Below are 24,218 nucleotides of genomic sequence, written 5' to 3'. Positions count from 1 at the left end.
AAACTCATTATTTGTATTTTTTAAATGTATCTTTATTTTTGTTGTCTTCTTGATCTATCATTTTGCAAAATAAGTGTTTTAATTTGCCTTTGTAATTGTAGCTTTGTCAGTTTTCTTTTATTTATAACCTATTTTACTTTTTAATACATTTTTATTGCTGTTAATTTGAGTAAAAATGTTTGTGATTTTTCATAATGGCAAATTTTATCACCTTCAGATATAATATAGATCACTTTGTCTTCATTTAGTTCTTGACTTTCTGAAATATTTTTCATGTGTATATTCAATTTTTGATATACTCTATATTGATTATATAGCATATATCAATATACTTTATACATGGATTGTATTTTCATATGTATTATTGCATATTATCTATTCAAGTTATATTATCTATTCAATTATATTTGCCCTTTATTTTTACGTATCAATGTATTAAATATTTTGCACATCATATATTGAGTATTTTTTTTTTACTGTTTTGTGTTTTTAAATTCTTTCAAAATTTTCAACATTTTCTGTTATTTCCTTTTAAACATGTCTTTTCTAGATAACATGCATCTTGGTTTTTTTAACATAAATTTTTTTCTTTATTTAAAAGACAGTATAGCCTATTAGTTCTCATTGTCTATAGTGATGTAATTTAAAGTTCTTTTTCATTTGTGCTTGTTATTCACCATTATCCCGCCTTCTTTTTTGTGGTCTTTTTGTATTGGTTAGAGATTTTTGGTTCTATTTTCCTGAAACTGCTTTGGAAACCATATGTACTGTTTTTATTCTCTTAGTAGCTACATTACTATTTTAGCAAGCACATTTAAAGTTAAACTGTTACAACAATTGAAGGCTATAAATTCCCTTGCAGAGTCTTTATCGGGCTTTTAATTATTTCCCTATCTACTCTTATATGCACTTATTTTTAATATTATCTAAAAGTTTCATTCCAGAATATTGTTAATAGTAGCAATGATATTACTATTAGCATTATTAGTGGTATTGTTTACTTTATACCTCTGTCTTACAGAAATCCTTTATTAGTAATTATATTACATTTAACTAACATAGTACTGACCATTATTTTGATTTAGATTGTGTTTCTGTGGCTTATTTGCTTTGCACTGTTTGTTATGTTCCAACTCATTGTATATTTTAGATTCTGTTTTCATTTTCCTGTAGTACATCCTCAATTAATTTTTCTGCTTTATTTTTCTGAAAGGCCATGAGTGGTAAACTCTCTGAGTCTTTACTTATCTGAAAGAAACATCTTCATTTGTCTTTACACTCGATGCAGAACTGTCTTGATTATAAAACCCCAGGTTGAAAACAACTTCTGCAAATCCATATTATCATTTACCTTCTAAAATACTTTGTGGATAATGCAAACATGATCTCTTTTTTTAGTAACAAGATTGCCCGTCTTCAGCACCTCATTCTTTCTTATGTGTTTATGATTATAATTCCTACAACTGGCCCATCATAGAAATGAGAGCTCCAATTCATTGTTCATCATAATAGTTCATTTATAGAGAGCTCTTTTTCGATCAGTGGAAAACAGTTTTCCAACAAGTTTCATGTGTTAGCCAGAAGTTCCAATTTCTGCTGCTCTGTTTATGAATGATGCAGTTAGTTCGTGAGTTCTAAAACATGCTGTGAATTTTCTTCCACTTATGCTAATAATATCTCTAACCTGCTGGGCAGTGAGGATTTCCCTACTGTTTTTTCTCAGGGAAGTAAAGCCTGAATGTCAGTCGCTTCCTCATATCCTGGACTGCAGATCAGTTGATCCACAGCTGGCTAATGTCCTTGTTATTGTTGTTGTTGTTTGGTCATTAAGTCGTGTCTGACTCTTTTGTGACCTCAGGGACTATAGCCCGCCAGGCTTCTCTGTCCATAGGATTTCCCAGGTCAGAATACTGGAGTGGGTGGCCATTTCATTCTCCAGGGGATCTTCCCAACCCACAGATCAAACCCACATCTCCTGTGTTGCAGGCACATTCTTTACCACTGAGCCACTGGGGAAGCCCAATGTCTTCCTTGGCTTACTTTAAAAAACACTCTCCTTCCTGGCTTTTGCAATCTTGCTAAGAATGGTTGTGAATTTTGTAGTCCACCTGATTTCATGCTTTTGAACTTCCCTATCCCTTTCTCTCCAAGCCCTAAGTTGCAGTGAGAATTTCAAGATTGTCAGATAAATGCTAAAGCCATAGTTCTACAGACTAGGTGCACATCGACCACATTGTGCTTTAACCTCCTTGGCCAAGGAGTCTAACCTAATGTTTGCAAATCCTCTGAGACTTGTTAGCCTCGCTCAGTGATTTTGTGACTTCCTTCTGGACTCCTTCTCAAGGTTAGATCTGACTGTAGTACCAGATTCTGAAACCCTCTCTCCCACTTCAAATCATCTTGTAATCTTTCTTGACCTTCCATGCCAAGGAGCCTACCTTCCCTTAGGTGTGATCTCTAATTGCTACCCTAGCTGCATCTAGCATCCTAGGGCTTGGAGGTCAGCATCTCCACTGGCCTTTTGACACAAAAGTTACATCCCATTTGGCTATCTTAGAATAAGATGCATCAAGAGGGCATCTTCAGATGAAGAGTGCAGACTGATGCAACTGATTCTGGTCATTGGGTCACTCTGTGTGTGCTTCTGTCTCGGCCCCTTTTAGGTGGGAGGACATACCATGCTCCCGATTCGCTGGATGCCCCCCGAAAGCATCATGTACCGGAAGTTCACTACGGAGAGTGACGTGTGGAGCTTTGGGGTGATTCTCTGGGAGATCTTCACCTACGGAAAGCAGCCATGGTTCCAGCTCTCAAACACAGAAGTACGGAAGGGGGCAGATGCCGGGAGGAGTGATGGGGTTGGGGGAAGGGATAGTTAAGGAGTTTGGAATGGACATGTTCACACTGCTATATTATAAATGGATAACCAACAAGGACCTACTGTACAGCACAAGGAATTCTGCTCAGTGTTATGGGGCAGCCTGGATGGGAGGGACTGGGGGAGAGTGGATACATGTATATGTATGATTGAGTTGCCTGAGTTTACCTGAAACTGTCACAACACTGTTAATCGTCTATACCCCAATATAAAACAAAAAGTTTAAAAAAAGGAAAGAAAGGGGCAGGTGGGAACCTTGATCTGTGGGAGGCTGATAAAAGATACCTGAAGCCAGCAGCTAGACAAGAGTGTGCAAAACACTGGGTAGGGTTTGAAGCTAGCAGAGCAAATGTTGGCAGAAGCAGGAGAGAGACCTTCTTGATAGGAAAAATTAAAAAAAGCATAACTGTAGGAAGTGTGCTGTGGTTGTCAGGAGAGCATGAAATCAGATGTCGACATTGAGATGCAAGGCACAGTTTTGTTTGCTCTGCTACACTTAAAAAATCACAAATGTTTCACTAAGACAGAAAGTGAAAACAAAAAAACAACTATGAGGTTTTTCAACTGTGCCGTCTTGTGGAAACACCTACCACTAAGTACACCAGATCGTCTGGGTCCCCAGAGGCTTTAGGCAGGCCAGGCCCAGAGATGCGCTGGAAGGTGGATGGGGAAGGCACATTTCACGCACTGACAGAGCTGTGTGTGGACTTCCGGGAGTAAGATGAATCATAATAGTAAATGTAATATACACATTATGCATTTTTACGCTTTTGATGTACAGTATTAATAAAAAGTGCTAGCCATCAAATTGAATAACAGCTCACGTTTAAAGCCAGGCATTTTCCGAAGCACATTAGCCTGTATTAACTCAGTATTTTTCACACAAACACTTGTTGAAATTCAAGACAAAGGAAGGGGGGCTGCCTGGGGTTCTGGAGTGGATTGGCCTGGTCTCAGAGGTGAAAGCTTCCGCCTGGAGAAGGCCTGGGCTGTGGTCCAGAGCAAGATGCTTCTCAGTGACTTGTGTTGCCCCAGGGAACTCAGTCCAGTTTGTAGGCAGTAAAGGGCTGGGTCTCCCAACCCAGCAGAACTATAAAAGATTGCAGTCTATGGTCTGTTTTCTGGGAAAACATGAACATGAGGAGGACCTTTTAATATTAGAATCCTATCTGAATATTCCAGAAAGTGTCTTTCTTTTTGGAAGCTATGTTCATGTTGGCTTTCCTGTACCCTGACCATTTAATTAAGTAAATATCAAAGGCTGAAAAGAAGGCATTTCTTTAAATTTATAATATGTTATCATTTGGAAATGGAATGGGTCCTGACGACATTTCCCAAAGAAGGAAAATACATTTTAACAACTTTTCTAGAAAAAAATGAAAGTGTGTATATCAAAACTCATTTGTTATGGTGCTTCATGGGCTTCCCTGGTGGCTCACATGGTAAAAAATCTGCCTACAATTTAGGAGACCTGGGTTCAATCCCTGGGTCAGGAAAATAACCTGGAGAAGGGCACGGCAACCCACTCTAGTATTCTTGCCTGGAGAATTCCATGGACAGAGGAGCCTGGTGGGCTACAGTCTATGGGACTGCAAAGAGTTGGACATGACTGAGAGGCTAACACATACACATACATAACTATTGTTTTCCTGGGTAGGGGGTGGTGGTAAACACACACACACACACACACACACGAATGCATATACACATATCCATGTGTATATACATCCTGGCACATTTGCATTACTCAGGCACACAAAGCATCCTGATCACAGCCCCCATGTAGTTTGGTGGCTCCAGTGGAAAGGGGACTCTGGGCTGAGGGTTCTATTGGTCTCAACAGACAATCTGTCCTGGATATCTAATCTGCCTCAGCATCACAAACGAGGTCATTTCTGACATTCCTCAGTTAGGCATTGGCCTTGAAGATGGGCTTCCTACCTCCCCGGCCCCTCCCCCCGCCCCCAGTTACCTTGTCTACTCCACCCACCCCAGCAATCAAGTCCTAGAAGTCACCGATCATGATCATGAATTTCTCTATCAAATTGGCAATCTGGAGAGGAGGAGACATCCCAGTGCTTTTAATATTAGCACTAGCAGCCACTCCTTCAGTTTCCACTAGACCTCTTTTCACGGAGGTGAAGGTAATAGAGGATGGAGACAAGGCTCAAATAAAAACAGGGAACATGAGCAGCAGGAGATCTATCAGACTGGCCAAGAACAGAGCCTAGTGGGCCTTTGCAGACCGGGAAGACCAGGACCAAGAAAGTGCTGACACAGGGATTGTTTGACAAGCTGCCCCAGAGTGACATGAGGCTACGCTGCAGACAAGGTGCTGTTGGGGGCAGCCTAGGGAGATAAAAGCTACACATACAGGGACTCCCCTGCTGGCCCAGTGGTTAAGAGTCCATCTACCAGTGCAGGGGGCGTGGGTTCGATCCCTGGTCAGGGAACTAGGTCCCACATGCCATGTGACACATTCAAAAAGTAAAAATAAATAAATAAGTAAAAAAGACTACAGATAGACTAATGGGGACAAAAGGGGGAAATGTGAGGCTGGCCAAGAAGTCTATTTGTATTTTTCCACTGCATTCTAAGGAAAAACCCAAACAAACTTTCTGGCCAACCCAATAATACTTTTTACGTTCTCTACTAGAAATGCATGCATGCTGTCACTTCAGTCGTGTCCAACTCTTTGCAATGCCAGGCTCCTCTGTCCATGGGATTCTCCAGGCAAGAATACTCGAGTGGGTTGCCATGCCCTCCTCCAGGGGATCTTCGCAACCCAGGGATCAAACCCAAGTCTCTAGCATCTCCTGGGTTGGCACGCAGGTTCTTTACCACTGAACCACCAGGAAAGCACTTGCCTAGAGATGATTCTGTGTGTTTTTATCATCACAATTTTTCTTCAAATGAGGACACTGTAGTTTGGAGTCAGTAAGCTGACCAGGGTTACATAGTGAGAGTTAGGAAGAAGTTCAAATAACCTGAGAACTGGAAGATGGAATCTTAAAAATTCACAGTGGCAGCAAAGAAATCACTCTGAAGAATTGGACTCCAACCACAAATTACAGGCATGGTCCTGAGTTTCCAGTTGGGGATGGTCCAACTATACGTTATCTGCTTTCTTCCTGTTCCTCCTTGTGGCCTTCCCTTTGGTACACTGAGTCAGACAATCCCTTTTCCTCCTCATTGGGTCCTTAAACGAGCTGGTCAAGGGATGTTACCCATCTTACAGGTAAGGATGCTGAGATCCTATGAGGCCAGTTGACTTTCTCTGGCCACCCAGCTTGACAGTGGTGAATCAGACAGTTGGTCCCAGTGTTAAGGACTTTTAAAGAAACAGAGAAAGTAGAATTGACATATATGTTGTCACATCATGTGTAAAATAGATAGTGGGACGTTGCTATATAACACAGGGCACCCAGCCTGGTGCTCTGTGATGACCTCCTAGAGGGGCAGGATGGGGGTGTTAGGAAAGAGACTCAAGAGGGAGAGGATATATATATATACACCCTGGCTTCAGTCCCTAAGTTGGGAAGATCCCCTGGAGAAGGGAATGGCAACCCACTCCAGTATTCTTGCCTGGAGAATTCCATGGACGGGGGAACTTGGTGGGCTGCAGTCCTTGTGTGTGTGTGTGTATGTGTGTGTGTGTGTGTGTGTATGACTGATTCACGTTGTTGTATGGCAGAAAAAAGCACAACATTGTAAAGCAATTATCCTCCAATTTAAAAAAGCAGAGATGGAGTGCAAAGGGCAGCAGGGGCCTGGACCAGCCAATGCTGGGTCCTGGCACTTGGAACTCATGCCCAGGACAGACGAGCAACTCTGATCTCCAGCCCAGTCTTCACTGAAGAGCATCACTGAAATTGTGGCCTTCTGCTGAGCTTGAGCCGCTGGGCTACAGCTGAGCATTGGCCATGACTTCCTTGTTCTTTCCCCTTTTCCAGGTCATCGAGTGCATCACCCAAGGCCGTGTTTTGGAGCGGCCCCGAGTCTGCCCCAAAGAGGTGTATGATGTCATGCTGGGGTGTTGGCAGAGGGAACCACAACAGCGGCTGAACATCAAGGAGATCTACAAGATCCTCCATGCTTTGGGGAAAGCCACGCCCATCTACCTGGACATCCTTGGCTAGCAGTGGCCGGTGGTCACAAATCCATATTCTGTTGCCTCTTCTCTCCTGGCCTCACCCCATCCTTCTTTTCCACCTCACAGACTATTTTCTTCCATCCTTGACTGAAGCAAACATCTTCATATAAACTCAAGTGCCTGCTACACATACAACACTGAAAAAGAAAGAGAAAAACCCTGTAAGGCAGTTTGGCATATATATATATATATATATTTATATATCTAACTATCTATCTATCTATATCTACAGAGAGATTCCCTCTTCTCTAATGCACAGAGAAGCTGCTGATACAGAAACCGCAAGACTGTAATGACAACCCAGAAAATCTTATATATTATGAACGCAATTGGAAATTTGCGTAGGTGTAGGCTGTGGCCTGTATTTCTTCAGCTCTGTCTTTTGAGAGCGGAAGATCTTAAAGATGCAGAGAGACAATCTTTGTATTGGGATGGGAGGAGCTGGGGAGGAGTGCCAACCACTTCTGCGTGGGTGTGATCACCTGCACAGGTGTGTTAGCCTCAAGCTCTACACAGGCGCATGGGCAGACCGTGTCAACAGGGTCAGAAAGGAAAGAACACCAGACCAGGGGCCGCTGGAACACCTCACTCCTCCCCTGACCATCGTCTCCACCGCCTTCCTCCTCTCCACCACTTCTGGACGATTTTCTAACTTGTCCTTTCTGGAAAGTACAGTCCTCATGCTTTGGGGAGTCAACAATGGCGCCTACAGGTAAACACTGAACAAACAACAGCAAAACACGAAACCATGGCGACAGTGGACTACATCCATCTGGGTGTCAACCGCGCCTTCCTTTCTAAATCTGAGAGAGGTGTCATCTATCCTCTGAACTTCAAAAACTGGACTTTCTGGATTTAACGAGCCACAGAATTAAAAGCCGAAATCTGAACCCTGTCATGGCACTGCCTTCTGTCTTTCCATCAGGCAAAGACTCCTTGGCCTTGCCTCCCACATTCAGGCTGCTGGGGAGATAAGGGGGGCTTTGGACATCCCCCGTGTTGTCTGTAAATGTGGATGTAGCAGGGTTCCAACAGCAGGAGAGTTCATGCCTCGCAGGTGTTTGAAGGTGTGCCCCTCTGGGTCCTCCGTGTCTCATCCTGTCTCCTCTAGATTCTAGCTCCCACTTCTCGGGAGCTCTGTTAAGCCCCAGGTAAACCCCGCTGCTGGGAAAGGGGGCCAGGTCCAGCCAGAGGCACAGGCAGTGCTTGTTTCAGAGAGTCAGGTGATGGTGTGGGCAGGAGCCAGCAGGGGGAATCTATTTGGCACCTGCACCTGGCCCCTTGGCATTCCCCTCACATTTCCAGCCCCTGGAAGGATTGATGCATCTGCCTTTGAGCCGCTGTGAAAATGCAGGGGCTGAGGAATCGCTTTTGTGGGCTGGGGGCGGGGGAGGGGCCGAGGCTGCTTTGGGAGGCGTCCAATGGCCACCGCTGCAGGCTGGGCATCTTAATGAGGACGGAGCCCTGACCAGGGAGAGAGAATGAAGAAGCATCTGGGCTGGGGCCAGCTGCCTCTGCCCCGGCACCAGGGGGATCACTGCCTTCTCAGTGGCCGCTGTCAAGGACCATGATGGGGTGGGTCTCTGGGCCCCCTGACCCATGACCACAAGAGGCCCGTGAAACCGACAGCCTGGCCCCAGGGAGCCCTCCTGCGGGGGAGGAGAGGCTGTGCTTCTTCCAGGCCACCGGCCCCTCCACCTTGCCCCAGGCACAGAGCTACCGAATGGACTGGCTTTTTGCCCAACTGGCATCTCCAGGTCCCCTGACCTGCCTCCCTCTCTGCCAGCTTAAGGGACAATCGGCAGCCTGGACGTTCTGGTCAGCTGCTGGACAGTCATCCTGTGTAGGGTTCGGGAGACTGAATTCTGTGTTTGTGGCTTTGCTTCTTTTTTTAAGACCCACAAATATTTTTATTCTGATAGAAAAGAGCAGCACTCAGATGGTGGGGCACGGGTGCATTTCGGGGTTGGGCAAGGCTGCTGAGTGGGCTGCAAGGGGTGGGGAGGGAGTCGGAGTTGGGTGTGGGCTTTCTCACTGTGCTGTGCTCCCCACCCCTGGGACTTTTGAGAAGAGCTCTTGGGATGGACCACCTCAAAGGAATCCTGTGCTGTCCTATGGCAGTTGACCCCTCGGGCCGCTCCAGGGCTGCTGATGCTGGGTTGAACTCTATGGTCTGGTTTGGTCCTAGCTAAATGAAAGACAGATGTTCCAGGAGGGAACGGTCAGGAGGTCCTGGGAGGAGATTTCTCTTAGCGAGAGATGAGTCCCCAAGTTTCCTATTGCTGCCTCTTCCCCAACCCCCCAGCACACACTGCGTGGCTTCCATCTTCCTGTCTGTGTGTTCCTGGAACCTACGTTCCTAGAACCTCAGAGTCTCTGGTGGTCTTGAAGATGGGGAGGTGAGAAGGGATCAGTGGGCCACTGGGAATTCAGAATGCAGCAAGGTTTCAATACAGGGTGCTGAGTCCTCCTGGCCTGATGAAAGAAGGCCATTCCTTTGCCAGCACAGAGGCTGGTGTTGTCAGATTTCCCTCGTCCTAGTCCCGCGGGCCTCTGTGTTGGCCTGGGGGTCATGCTCTCGTCACATCCAGTGTCGGCAGCTGCCTCCTGTGAGAGTCTGAGATGAAGGATACAGAGGGGGAGGGCTTGCTTTCTTGCTGCCCTTACTGTGAGCTCTCTGTAGAGTCTGCACATTGACTTATTAACCTCGGCGGGTAGCAAACATCAAGAGTCTTTTTGGAAAGTGAAGGAGGCAGAGGATGGGGCTGCAGCAATGGAAAGGGTCCTCGGGGCTCTGGGGTCAGCCGAGTAGGTGTTTCCTTCTGTAGAGGGGTGGGACTGAGAAGGCGCCCCCGGGTCTCCATGTCTCTATCTGTGACAGGCAGGATGTGCTTGCTCAACTTTGGCCCCTTCTTTGTTCTGAGATTCTTTGAATCAGCCCTAAATCTCTGTGTCCTTTTTCTCAGGGCCACTCTGGACTGCCAGGGGGTGCCCTCTGTAGACCCTGAGTGGGTGGGGGCAGTTGCCTCAGAGGGCTCATCCTTCTGAACGTGGGTGGCTTCCAAAAAGACTCTCCTCTCCTCCTTGGCAGTCACAACGCTGCAGGGCTGAAGCGCTCGAGGTCACTTTAGTTCTCCTTCACCCTCCTAGCCTCCCTGCACACTCAAAAAGCCCTGGTAAAGGGTTATTTATTTGTTTATTTATTTTTAAAGAGCTGGAGGTGGTTAGATGGGCTTTGAAATGACACTCCATTAGCCAATATGGCCACCCCCATCTAGTTCAATCTCATGGCCCGCTACCAAACTTCACAGTTTAGAAGTCCATGCCAGAGTGACTGGGAAGGGGCATAGCATCATGCAAGCTCCTTTGTAGCTGTGGTGGATGCGTGAGGTCCCCCAGGCTGGTCTCCCTGCCACGCCTTCCTCACCTGGTCCTCCCCAGACTGAGTGTGAGTGAGTTGCTGTTAGATGCCCACCTGGGAATAGGGTGCCATGGCCAGGGGCCTTTCCAGTTCTTGACTTTGGTGGTGAACCCAATGCTGTCCTCTGATCTCTGAGTGGATCTTGAGGGTCACAAAGCCTTGTTTAGTTAACAGACAAAAATCTTGATATTTCCTCCACTCAGAAGATGGTGTGCAAATCATCCCTGGAAAGAGACCTCCCACGGGAGGCAAAGGTTCCTTGGTCCTTCTGGGTTCAGGTTGACCATGACTCTCTTTCTCCTTTGATGCTTACTTTGCGGACTACACTAGTGCAACTATTTTTGGTGCTAAATACTACAAAACCAACACCAATGGTAGAACAGCCAGCCAGCCCATTTTTAGAGTGTATGAGACTCAACTCAGAAGCAAAAGCAGGTCAGTCTTGCCTGGAGAGCACAGGATACATGGGAAGTTAGATGATGACATGGAGTGGTGGAAAGACCTCTGAGATTTCTGGCTTTGCTCTAGTTTCTCAGGGGATGTTGGCCAAGTCAACTAGTCTCACAGATTGTCCTGTTTCCCGTCTGAGGCATTTAGAAAGTTGGAATGGTTATCCTTAAGGTCTCTTTCAGTTAAAAAATGTTGTGTTATGTTCACACTTTTTTTTTAGACTTGCTTGTTAGAAATAAGAAGGAAAATAAAAGATAGGTAAGGAGGAGAAGGAGGGAGCCTTATCAGTGGTTAAGATATTGATTACAGAAGCCAAATCAGACAGGCTCAGTGATGATTAGGTCTGGGGGTTGTTGGTGGAGGGAAGTCAAGCAGACAAGCCCAGGACCCAATTTTCATACTTTTAAGGAAGGCTGCCAACTGGCCCCTTGGTTGATCTTACCAACCTGTCCCCCTCAACTGGTCATGCTACTCCATTCAACACCAACATACCCAAAGTTGGCAGAAACTGTTCCAAGACTTGGAGACAGTGTGCCTGCTTACTTGTCATACAGGTTGCTGGCAGTCTGAGTCAAACAAAATTCAAGAGATCTTTACTTTCACCTGCTATTGTGAGGAGCTAGGGCGTTGAAAAGACATCAGTGTTTAAGTGGCAGACTATTCAACAAAATTCTGCTTCATTCAGGCATGATGAACGACTTCCTTGCCATGTTTCCAAACCAAACAGCAGCAGTATTATTTTCACTCAAGGTATGGTTGTTACTATGGATGGTCTTGAGGTCTGGGGTCTTCCTTATGCTTTGCTCAGCGTCTGGAGCAGAGAAATATCTATAGATGTTTGTTACATGAGCCCATGTGCTGCCAGTCTACAGAGCTGCCCTCAAAGGCCCCTGGACTAGCTATTGTCAGCTTTGGCTGCGAGCCAGCCTGCTACTGAGTCCATAGCAGTTGCCTCAGAGCAAAAAATGATTCTGTAACCAATAAGGTTTTGGTTCCTGGAGCACCAGGATCTTCTTTGATATCAATCTTTTTTTTTTTTTCTACACTTAATAGGTTTCAAAGGAAGATTCCAAGTTTTTGTATTATCAGTAAGATATCAGTATAGGCTTTAGAACATGTTTTGGGATTGCCTAACATCACTGGGAATCATCTTAAGTGATCTTAAGGAGAGTGAGTGAATGATAGTGTCATGTTTGGCTCTGTGTGACCCCATGGACTGTAGCCTGCCAGGCTACTCTGTCCATGGAATTCTCCGGGCAAGAATACTGAAATGGGTTACCACTTCCTTTTCTACTTATGGAGAGAATAGGCCTATATACCTTATATGCTTATATCCACATATTTCACTGGAAAGACTTCAGTGGAGGTCCCCTTGGAGTAAGGAAGTCAATTCCATCAAGCTTCATCGATTTGAGCCTTACATGTCTCAGGGATGAGAAATCCAGAGATGGACTGGCCTAAGAGATGTTCAGAAAGGTCCTGATGGGAAATCTGTTCTCTTGTAAAGTTCGATCATTGGGGGCTCCCTGAATTAAATTTTGCTGGTGACGACATCCTGAGCATCTGAAAATCACTCTTCCCAGTTCACGGATCACATGAGAACTCACCGTTTCTACACATCCTGTCCTGTTTCTGGGCTGGTATTGAATTCACCAGCACTGCAGGTGAAACCAATCTGTGGGAGGGTTGGGACAGAGAAAATGTGAGATGTTGATCGCTGATTGCTCTTTCTGAAAGGCACTGCTGACTGTGGTGGATGTGGTGAATATCTGTGAATCCCTGCATGGGGTATGAGAACTTTTGCTGTGAGAATAATCAGTTTCACCCAAAGAATCTGGTATCCTGGCTTCTGACATAGTCTCTGCCTTCCTGGTATGTTCCTCTGAATCAGAGTTCCCTGGACTGTCTAAACAAATTCTTTGCAAACAAGAGATCCTCCCGCCCAAGTCTTGGTATGCCAACATAGACACTATTCTATTTCACAAGGATATCTAAGGAAATTGGGGGCACTCTCTCAAAATACTTGAAATTCTTGGTCCAAGTAAGAAAAATTCTGATTCCACTTCCTCTTTAAATTCCAAATTTAAAACAAGACCTGATCTGATATTTGCAGTAGAGAGCTGTATCTTAAGCCAGTGTGCCAGGCTGTCTCCCATCCTATAGAGGCAAGACAGTGAGCTCTGTTCATTTTTCCCAATCACCAAGGTAAATGGTATTTTATGTATAGTGCCTGGCCTAAGCTTGGAGCTTGCAAGAGATACTTATGCCCAACAAAACTAGAAGTTTATAATAGAAGGTGTATCAACATAGTATAGATGAAGAAAGCTAGTTGGAGTCTCCTTCTGAGAAATGCCTGTCACTCAGATCTTGCTTTTCAGTTTTACATCTCGTGAGAGAAGTTGGTTTCTTCTCAGTTTAGGTGATGACAAATTTAGATTTCCTTCCTGAATGTCTGAAGGTAGATTGAGCACCTGGATATCCACAGTCTACTCTGACACTTCTCTGGATGCAGCATCTCTAAAGCCCATGAGAAATATGAGCAGCTAAGTCTGGCAGCTATTCCTTCATTTAAGAAGAGTTCGTGGGCATCATAAAAACAAATTTTGTAATATGTTAACAGGTAGCACATACTCAAGTGAATAGCTTCCTGACATCTTTTGTTTTCTCTTGGAGAAGTGTTTGTGCTCCATCTTCATTCCACAGCTTCCTGACATTAGCTGATTCCTCTAAGCTCACCTCTGGAGTGAATAAATAAACCTGGTCCAAGTGATTTGATGTCTGCTTTCCACAGTAGAGAAGTAAATCTTAGTAAAGAAGAACGTCTTTCATTGTTGTCTTTTTTTTTTTTTTTTTTTGTTCTGGCTCTTATCCGCCTGCTTCCATAGGACTGACAATCCAGTTTCTCAGACTCCATGAAGGTCTTAATATAAGGTGAATCCCAGGACCACAAACAGTTTGGACTTCAAACAGTGAGAAAATTGGCGCTGAATGATTCGGCACACAAAGCAGAAAACTCTCATTTCCTGCAGGCAGGATGGAATTGACTGTTATATTAAGATTTCTGAAGGAGCCCTGCCCTGGAGTAATTTCAGCACTGTCAGACAATGTTGACATCTAGATTAACCTCTGTGCAGTGAAGTTTACTGCAGAGCTCGTTGAGATGCATGTGGTGGATCTCTGCAAATCCCAACCAGAACCATTGGTGGGCCACCCTCCACACCACGCCCCTCCACTCCCCACCCACTCCTCTCCCCACCTGTGGACTTTTTAACCTCCAGGAACCATGGCTGGGATCTCATCCCAGGAGATGGAATTTGGCCCCCTTATCTCTCTCTCTTCTGTCCATGGTGCTGAACCAGGCTTTGTGCTCAGCTGGAGTGACAGTGGTTGTCATTGTATTGGTTTTCCCCTCAGGGGACTACAAATCAAGGCATGAAAGCCACTCTGTTGATGACAAACAATTTTGTGGCATATCTTTATGCTGCACAAAGTGAAATGGTTTATAAGGAATTAGTGTGCCCCATATCTATAAGACTTGCTCTAAGCTCTCCAGTTCTCTAGCATTTCCAGGGTCAGACGTAACAGGTCCTGACTACAACTTGGTGGTCAGGTGGTGGTGATGGGTTCTGATGGACAAAGATATTGCCCTATGTCTGGGTAGGTGTTTCCTATGGTTCTAACAAAAGAGGTAGCATAGCTCCTTTTTCTCCTGGTTGGGACAAAGGATATAGCTGTCCACTACGATCTGGTTTGCCCACTCTCTCCTGATGGGGTGGTGGGCTCCAGAGTGGCCCATACCCTTTCTAATTGACTATGTGAAGCCACACAAGGGTGCAGCAGCCAGAAGAAACCTCAAAGTGAAAATCACAACTTCTGTACAACCGGGGGCCACTCATCACACCAAAAGTCTTGAGAAATGTCCTTTAGTGTAAATTCATTGACCACAAATTTCCCTGGTGTCTTACTGATTTCTGTTTCTCCCTGAAATTGTTTTTCCCACTTTGCCTTCTATCTTTAATATGAGTAGCATGAGTCTTTTTGTATTCCCTTAGACATTCTTTAGGAGAAATGAAAGTTACCAGTCAAGGACATTGTGTTTATTGACTAGGAAAATAGATTTCTGGGCCAAGTAATGTCACAGCCATAAAGAGGCAGGCCTGATGACTTTATTTAAAAGCAATTATCAGTGTTTTATTTTGTCTGGGTGCTCAAGCTCATATAGGGCAAACTGCATTCATCTTTCTATTTTATTACTTAAACTTGTTCACATGCACACATGCACACACACACAAATACCTTTACACTCCTATTGGTCCTAAAAGGTCCAACAAGCAGTGTGCCCCATTTGTATTTCTCCCAACAATATCCATGCACATGTATGTGCAAATAAGTGTGCACCAAGCCTGAAGTTTCTTAAACTTATTATATCTCACCTTTTATTTTATTATCTACACAATCTTCGGCTTTCTGACTTTTTGCACTATGGATCATCTATGAAATTAAGGCCTTTTCAAGGAAGACTATGTCTTGAGTTCAGAACCTTCATATTTAATGGTTGGATTCATTTTCTCAGAGAAACATAAAACCAAACTGAACCTTGATGCAGATTTTATTTAATTTTTCAGGATGGAAGAGAAGCACTGGGTTGGAGCTTGAATAGTACATATTGTATTAAGTATAAGTATAAATGTAAGTTAGTTCAAGCAGATTGCTGAACCTATTTGGGGACTGAAACCATGAGATATCAAACATTCAAATGGAATGGGAGCATGAAGGGAAGCAGTAGACTTTCCTGGAAGATTTCAATGTTCCACGGGACAGGACAGAGCAATGGGCTAAAAGTCAGCTGGGTATAGTTTGTCTGGGTGACTGTTTCCAAGTTACTTCAATTCTCTGGGCTGATGTGTAAGTGTCCTTAGTCTACAGTGGGCAGCTGGTAGACCTCTTCTTGAATGGCAGTGATAATATAAGTCAATCTCCAACTCGTCTGTTGCTCAGATCACTTTTTTTTTTTATGTTTCTTTTTTTTTTAATTTAAATTTTATTTTATTTAACTTTACAATATTGTATTGGTTTTGCCATATATCAAAATGAATCTGCCACAGGTATACATGTGTTCCCCATCCTGAACCCTCCTCCCTCCTCCCTTCCCATGCCATCCCTCTGGGTCGTCCCAGTGCACTAGCCCCAAGCATCCAGTATTGTGCATCGAACCTGGACTGGCAACTCGTTTAATATATGATATTATACATATTTCAATGCCATTCTTTCAAATCATCCCACCCTCTCCCTCTCCCACAGAGTCCAAAAGACTGTTTTGTACATCAGTGTCTCTTTTGCTGTCTCGTATACAAGGTTATTGTTACCATCTTTCTAAATTCCATATATATGCATTAGTATACTGTATTGGTGTTTTTCTTTCTGGCTTACTTCACTCTGTATAATAGGCTCCAGTTTCATCCACCTCATTAGAACTGATTCAAATGTATTCTTTTTAATGGCTGAGTAATACTCCATTGTGTATATGTACCACAGCTTTCTTATCCATTCATCTGCTGATGGACATCTAGGTTGCTTCCATGTCCTGGCTATTATAAACAGTGCTGCGATGAACATTGGGGTACACGTGTCTCTTTCAATTCTGGTTCCCTCAGTGTGTATGCCCAGATCACTTTTGACTGAAGGATATCTTCTCCAGGTCTCCCCTAGAACAAGATTGCAAATGTCCCTGTCCTGAAGATTCAGCCTCACTTTAGTCTTGTGTTCAGTTCATCTCTTGCAGCTCTTCTTTGTATGTTTTTGAAAGTTCACACTTGTACCATCCACCACTACCCCCTATCACATCCCTCTATCTCTGCCAAGTCAGAAAAAGCCCCACCGGCCCATCTCCCTCTTCCTGAGTTTGGGCATCAACCACACTTGTGATTTAGCTAAGGTTTCTGGAGAGGAAACCAGTGTGTTCTCAGCCATCAGTCTCTTCCCAGCTCATTTGACCAAATGATTACCTCCTCATTATGACCTCATCAGTCCCTTTTGCACAAGAGATGTTGGGACAACAAACCCATGATAATGCCCTGTTCTGTCTTTTTGAGGATTATTTGTTCCTTCTCTCTTGGTTTAGAGAGGTTTTCCTTGCCACAAACAGCTTTTCCTTCAAATTTCTTTGGTCATTTTTCTGTTGACCAAAACAGATGTTGGTCATCTATTCGTTAAATAGACTGATAAATGGTAAACCATGGTTTCCTTCTCTTTTTTTTCTGCTTAGGCTCCTATCAGCATGGAAGTACTATATCCCTACAGAATAAGAATGTAACATGTCAGCAAGATGTTTATTTAGTGGAAAGACTATAATATGGAAACACAGATTTGCAGCAGCATCCAAATCTTGAAGGGGATAAAAGAGTCTTTTTCAATCAAATGAGATCTTTACTGTAATGGCACCAGAAAGGTTTATACCTTAAGAACTGAATTGAACCTGATAACATGTTCTCTTTTTAGGGAACAATGAGGTGGAAGAAATTACCCCAGGACCTGGGAGACTAGATCCTCCACTCCACAAATCATGCTGTATCAGTAGATATTTCAACTCTATCTCTCAAATGGCTCTGAGAACCAACAGTGACCTAAGATCAACTATCCACGTTAACTATTAAAAGCAAATTCATCACATTTAAACACATTCCTATCTGCTTAATATAGTTTTTCCCCTGGTACTTCTGGGGATAGTTTAATATTGTTTCTTTTCTTGATCCCTGTTAATATTTTCAATAAGATTTCTAAATTCTTTTATGTTCATTTCTTTAGGAAAAACATGGAGTCAATTTAAGATTTTGTGTATGATAAAATGATTAAACAGACTGAAAGTAGTGTAGGGTAGTGGGGCAAGCATAGGACTAGGGAGAAGGCAGATGATGTCAGAGCTCCTATTTTTGCTGAGTGATCTTGGAAAAATCATTAGCCCTTCTGTGCCTCTGGTTCTTCATCTACAAAAGAAAGCTGCTAACAGCCCCCTGTCTGCACCAAATGAGATCATAGTTGTCCAAGCACCCTGTGGGCTTCACAGACACCTCAAGCAGTAGAGCCCACTCTCTGGGCAGTGAGTTTTACCAAGAGCCTTCTTGGGTGTTGAGGCTGTGAGTTCCTTTGGAGATGTGCTGTTTTGAAGAGCATCTTTCTTAAATCCCTCCTGTGATTTGGTTTCTAGAGTTTTGTCATAGGTATTTTTCCTCTTGGAATCATCATCAAGCTTGGAAGGCCAGAGAATGCCTTTTCAAAAACACAAGAAGGAAAAGGATGCTTTACTCATTTGGTTTTGTCACTGAAAAAGCTCTGATGGTAGACCTTGTTTTCAGGTCTGGAGTCCTGAACGTTTTATAGCAAAATGGCATCTCCTGCTGTGTTTAACTCTGTATTATCTGTTATTGCTTTTGTGAGGTTCTGTAGATTTCAATGTAATTTTTTTTTTAAAGTATGACTCTAGTACGTTTCCTTGGTAAATTGGGTAGTGAAGCCAGTCTTGAAGAACAGCACCCAAAGTGATAATGATCCTGATACAGTATTGTGTTCATTCTGGGGCCAGCATTTTGTGTATAGGAAAATAACCTTAAGATGGAAAAAAAAATTTGCTGGAGTGAAAACCAAATGCCAGACCACCTTTCTAACAGCCTTGAGCACTCCCAAATAGGTGTGATTGGGATTCCCACTGAGAAACACATCTGATTGGAAATGAAACCCCTGGCAATACATCCTGAAGCCAGATTACCAAGGTTACAACAGTGATGTCATTTACAGCCCCTTAAGAAAAAGGTCCCAGGTGTTTGTAACACCAACCACTGTTTGTAAGGGTGATTACTTGGTATGTTAAATTTTTCAAATGTAATTTCCTTTAGATCTCCAAGCTATGATCAGGTGCAATGCAACTGACTAAATGCTGTGCATGCCTCTTCTTCTTTTTAAAGAATTTCTCACTCCAGAGAGAAATCACAATAAGACTGAGGACCTGAAATCCTAAGAAATTCACAAATCTTTTGCTCAAGTTCAGACCATTTCAGCTTCCCACTTCTCTTTCTACCTGAGGGTCAATTTTTGCCTGTCTTAGATAGGAAAGCAACATCTTTGTTCTGAACCTCTGTCCCTGTGACTTTTTCCCTGCAGCTGTACAGCAGACAGAAAGCATTTCAGCTTACTTTGAAATGAGAGTCCAAATTGGGTTATGACTAGGATTTTAAATTATGATGTGAAATTGGAGAAGGCAAGCTGATTCAGGGTGATGTTCCATAATTCATTCTGCTAATCCCATGGAGTTGACCTTCTTCACAGCCTGCCTTGAACAAGCCATTTCCCTGTGTAACTTCCTAGTGACAAGGTTTGATTACTTAAAGATTTCAGAGATATCATTTGAGAAATAACTCACTGGGTATGGAAAATTTGATTTAATATGTTAACAGGAACAACAAGAACCTATTTTAATGGTTTTTTTCTTTCCTCTTTCTGAGCATTTAGTCTTTCTTGAGGCCATTGGGCTGTTTCCTTTTCAAGGCTGGAAAAAATTGATTATAATTCATGTCTATAGCAAAGGCTTCCCCAAGCCCATTGCAGCTGGAGGCAACCCCAAATGACCCATGTTAATCTTTTGTTACCCAACAGAATCAAGGACCCTTCTTGGTTATATGTGTGGGCCATGGTGGGTGAGCTCAAGGGTATTGTCAAAATAAAATGAAAAGAAGGCAAGTTGGGACAAGAAAATTCTCAGTTTGAATTTGAGAGAAACCAGCAGTCTTGCTCTCTCTGGCAAAGATTTGTGTACTGTGAAGGGAATAGTCATGTTCTTTCTCAACTAGGTTTTACTTTCTGAGTGTGTGTGTGTGTGTGTGTGTGTGTGTGTGTGTGTGTGTGTGTTGGGTGGCAGAGGAGCTGGGAACATTAGGAAATAGCTGTTTATGAGTTTAGACTTCCTCTTGAGCATAGTAAAAGCTCTGCTCAGTTTCTCAGAATGTGACAATAAAATTAGGGGTGGAAAGGAATTCAGAGGCCTGTGTTTCAATATATGACAAATTTTTACCCAAACGCTTCTTTCAGAAACATTTAGTCCTTTGCAAGCCACATATATCCTATGTCTAAAGTGAAAGAAAGTGGAAAGTGAAAGTCGCTCCATCGTGTCCAACTCTTTGTGACCACATGGACTATATAGCCCATGGGATTCTCCAGGCCAGAATACTGGAGTGGGTAGCCTTTCCCTTCTCCAGGGGATCTTCCCAACCCAGGGATTGAACCCAGGTCTTCCACATTGCAGGCTGGTTTTACCAGCTGAGCCGCCTAAAGGTATCAGGAAAAGGAATCAGTCAGTAGGCAGTTTCTGCAGACCCCAATGCTTCATCCAATTGATAGGTTCCTTTTCTAAGAGTTAAGGTACTTTGACTCACCTGAGAAAATATACCAATAGAGCCTGAATGGGGAGTGGTTTGGGGTGAGCTACTCTATTGGCACCCCACTCCAGTACTCTTGCCTGGAAAATCCCATGGATGGAGGAGCCTGGTAGGGTGCAGTCCATGGGGTCGCTAAGAGTCGGACATGACTGAGCGACTTCACTTTCACTTTTCACTTTCATGCATTGGATAAGGAAATGGCAACCCACTCCAGTGTTCTTGCCTGGAGAATCCCAGGGACGGGGGAGCCTGGTGGGCTGCCGTCTATGGGGTCCCACAGAGTCGGACATGACTGAAGCGACTTAGCAGCACTCTATGGGTATTAGGAGGTATTATGACAGTGTGTTAACTCTCCCACAGGAAAACTAGGGCTGCTTTAGGGCTGTTTTCATTTGGAATAGTGTAAGAAAAGAGGCTATTAAAACATGTTTTGAGGACTGTCCCCCCAGATCAGCCTCTGTTGTGAGAGTTTTCAGTTTCTTAGGCAGGATTTCTCTCTTCTCCCATCTGTCAATAATTGTGGGGCGGGGGAGGTGGGGGGGGTGGGGGTGGGGGTGGCATTTGTTTTCAGCACCAAGGACAGCAAACACCTCCCTCAATTGAACCAATGCCTGCTATTGTGATTTACCTGCCAGTCAAAGAAGGGTGGGATTTTTCTTTTAATTCTATCCTTTGGGACCTCAAGCTGGAAGACTTTATTCTTAAGATCAGGTGCTCACATCTTTTATTTATTTCCAAGCCTTTTCCTGTCACATTCTTAATCTGCTAACAAATAATAGGTGTTGGACTAACACACCCAAATCTCTTGGCTCAAAGGAGTGGAAAGAAAGACACTTAGGCATCAGTGGAGGACACTTTTTGGCATGGTGACCCACTGCGAAAAATCTTCACAAGGCACCAATGACTTTCAAACTCCCAGATGGAGGATTGCTCACTGGTAATCACTTAGAAAAAAAAGTCTGCCCATTTCTCCACAAAGTGCAAGTCTATGTTTTACTCCATATATACGTGGAGGCAATATGTCACAAGAGTTGAGCAGAAGCTATGAGCTTTGGAGACAGAAAAGGGCCCAGTGATGCTGTTGTTAAGCATTTTGAACACCCAGTGGGGCATGGCTTTGAATGCCAGCAGCCACCTTTAAATCCTGAATGCTGTTCAGCAGCTAACTTTGCCTTAAACAATCATAGTAAAAATGCAAATGGCTCCTTAAGCCTTCTGTCAGGTTAGACTGGAAGGCTTACCCTGAGAAAATGCATAGCAGAAGCACATTTTGTCATCTTGCTTTATGGTGGGACAGTTGTCATATAACACAGTCATACATAGCTGCCCTCTTAGAGGCAACATTGCATTCTCTTAACTAATTGTCAGCATTCTCCACACATGTCAGGGTGGACACTCCATTGGGAAGACAAGAGAGTCACTGAGAATTTCACTTTAATACTGTCTTCTATTTCACAGAGGTTAGATATAGTCCACTTCAATTGCTTCTGAACCATCCCGTCCAAGTCTTTCAATTCTCCATTATACCCTCTCCTTCACTTTCTCCTCCTCTCTTCAGTGTTGCTTAGCATAATCCATAATATTTATTGCTGCAAGACCACAAGGGGTCCTTTTTAAGGATAAATGAGGTAGTAGAACTAGACCAGAACCAGATCTCAAAGGAGCCAAGTCAATGGAGTTGATTTTGAACCTTTGAATGGGTCTGAGGAAAACCCATCCTTCCCCTACATTCCTTGTTTTCTTGAGGGCATCCCATTCCAGTACTTCCATGCAAAATAGGTCATGGAAAGAGTTTCTGTAGATTATTTATGTGAAGAGGGTGGGAGAGCTGGGTCAAAAATCCTTTGTTGGAGTCCTTTAGAATAGAGGAGGTTTATTTTACAATTGAAATAAAGGGACAATCCTGTTTAGAAAGAATATGCACATGAATGACCAACAGCCTCCACAGAGTTTAATAAGACCAACTCCTTGTTCTCAGAACAGAGAGGAAGGAGTTGTAGATTGACTGGTAGGAAATGATCTGAGACAGAGGTACAGAAGCAATGGAGATGATGGCCAGGGAAGACTCAGGAGAGAATGGGCCAGAGAATAAAATACTACAAAGATTCTCATTACCTTTTCTGCAAAATTCCTAAAGTTTCCAAGGGCATGTCTAGCCCTCTGCCTCCCTAGAGGCAAGCTCAGTGTTTCTACTGAGTTACTAAGGCATATGCCCTACAAACACCAAAGTCTTGTATTTTCCACTCCCAGCAACACTGGCTGTCCAGAGTGGGATTTGTCCCCCTTCCCTATATCAAAGGGACTTGTTTTCAGGAGAAGTGTCCTTTAAATATCCAGCGAAAACTGGAGGTAATTTTTTGCATGAATGGCTTTTTACAGCTAGGTCTAAAGCAGAACAAAACTTGTATTAAACTAAGTGCTACTTTACATATCTTATTTCAAGAGAAATGAAGGATTTATTGCTGTGTAAATGATGTACACTGATTTGTTTCCTAATGGACATTACATGTCCCTTTATCTTTAGGCTGATGTTGGGCAGCAAACTTTCAATATCTGGAAAATCAGCTGGTACCTACTTCAGTGCACTCATTGGAAATTACGTTCTCAGAGAGGAATTTTGCAAATGAAGTTTAGGTGCTCATGTAACTGATTTCCACCCCCTCCCTAAGCTTTCTGTACTAAATATATGTAAAGTGATTATATCTCATCTCATCCCATGTGTTTGTGTGTGTTTCCCAATGTATGTGTAAATATATTAGCCATCTGAAGGGTTCCACAGAAAGTGGCACCAGCTAAGCAACGGTGTCTATGGCATGTGGATATATGATCCATGTACACACTTGTTCTGAGGCCAAGCTAATCTTACAGAGTATAGGAAAAGAAACAATATGGTGTGGCTTGGGAAAAGTTTAATGAGGGATACAGGATTGCCAAGCCACCGCTCATTGGTGGAGACCTTGGCAACAGCCGAGTTGAGGTGTGCTCAACTGGATTTGACATCATTTATTTTCATCTCAATTGATTGTTCCTCAGGTCTGTTGTATGACTTAGAAATATTCCTCCATGATTCTTGTTTCTTTTTTTCTCCCCAGACCACTGGAAATTGCCCGTCATTCTTGCTTCCCATTATTCAGATACCGAAGTTGTTGACTTAAAAATGGGTGCCTACGGTTTTAGTAAAACTGGGTTTTCCTAATAAGTAGTGCCATTTCCTTGAGGTACTATTTCTCCCATTCTTTTCCTTTCTAACAAATACATCCCTTAGCTAAACTAAGTTTATTTGCATCCTGGCAAGTCTTAGCGAGTCAGTTTGGTTAAAGCAATGATTGTTACTTGTGTTTGGAGAAGAGGCTCATGATCTGAGTAAAATTCTTATGTAAAGGCGTGTTTTATGTAAAAAAAAAGAAAAGAAAAAACAACCCCCCACCCCCCAAAAAACCCACATTCTAATTTGGTAAGATGGCTCCAGGGTAAGGGAGATGTGTTCTCAGTTAATATTAAAAGATGCATTGAAAAAGCAAGTGCCCTCCATTTCTCTCTTCCCCAGCCCACCCTTCCTTCCTCCCCAACCTCAAAAGAAAACAGAAAATTATTTTTTTAAATTGTATTAATAATTTATGTTTAATACAAAAGGATGATTCAATGGTATCACCAAAGGTCATTTCTCCCATTGTGCATGTCCATCACTCTCGGCCCCGAATCCATCACCCAATTCTTCACCCTCATGCTTCCATCCCAAGGCAAACGCGTCTTCACTGGAATCTATCTGTGTTGGAGTTCAATGTGGGGGCAGAGATGTAACACCATGACTCTGATGAAACCAACCATTCTTCACCTTCAAATGGTTAATTACTACAAGAAGGCAAACTCTTTTCTTAGATTTTGCTTAAA

General features: G+C 43.4%; 1 protein-coding gene across 10 annotated transcripts in view; it reads left to right on the top strand.

The window, feature by feature from the left end:
• Positions 1-7,926, top strand: part of NTRK3 (neurotrophic receptor tyrosine kinase 3) — a 421,771-nt gene extending 413,845 nt beyond the window's left edge. For all 10 annotated transcript variants that reach the window (XM_061394344.1, XM_061394343.1, XM_061394345.1 and 7 more), the window contains 2 exons: positions 2,664-2,822; positions 6,832-7,926. In XM_061394344.1, coding sequence (XP_061250328.1) covers positions 2,664-2,822; positions 6,832-7,017 — 345 coding nt within the window. In that variant the 3' untranslated portion in view covers positions 7,018-7,926. The remainder of the gene's footprint in view (positions 1-2,663; positions 2,823-6,831) is intronic.
• The last annotated feature ends 16,292 nt before the right edge of the window (positions 7,927-24,218 follow it).

The sequence above is a fragment of the Bos javanicus genome, chromosome 21 (genome assembly GCF_032452875.1).
Source record: "Bos javanicus breed banteng chromosome 21, ARS-OSU_banteng_1.0, whole genome shotgun sequence".
NCBI classification, from domain to species: Eukaryota; Metazoa; Chordata; class Mammalia; order Artiodactyla; family Bovidae; genus Bos; species Bos javanicus.
Note: the sequence above shows the minus strand (reverse complement) of the source record. Positions and strands in the feature narration are given on the sequence as shown.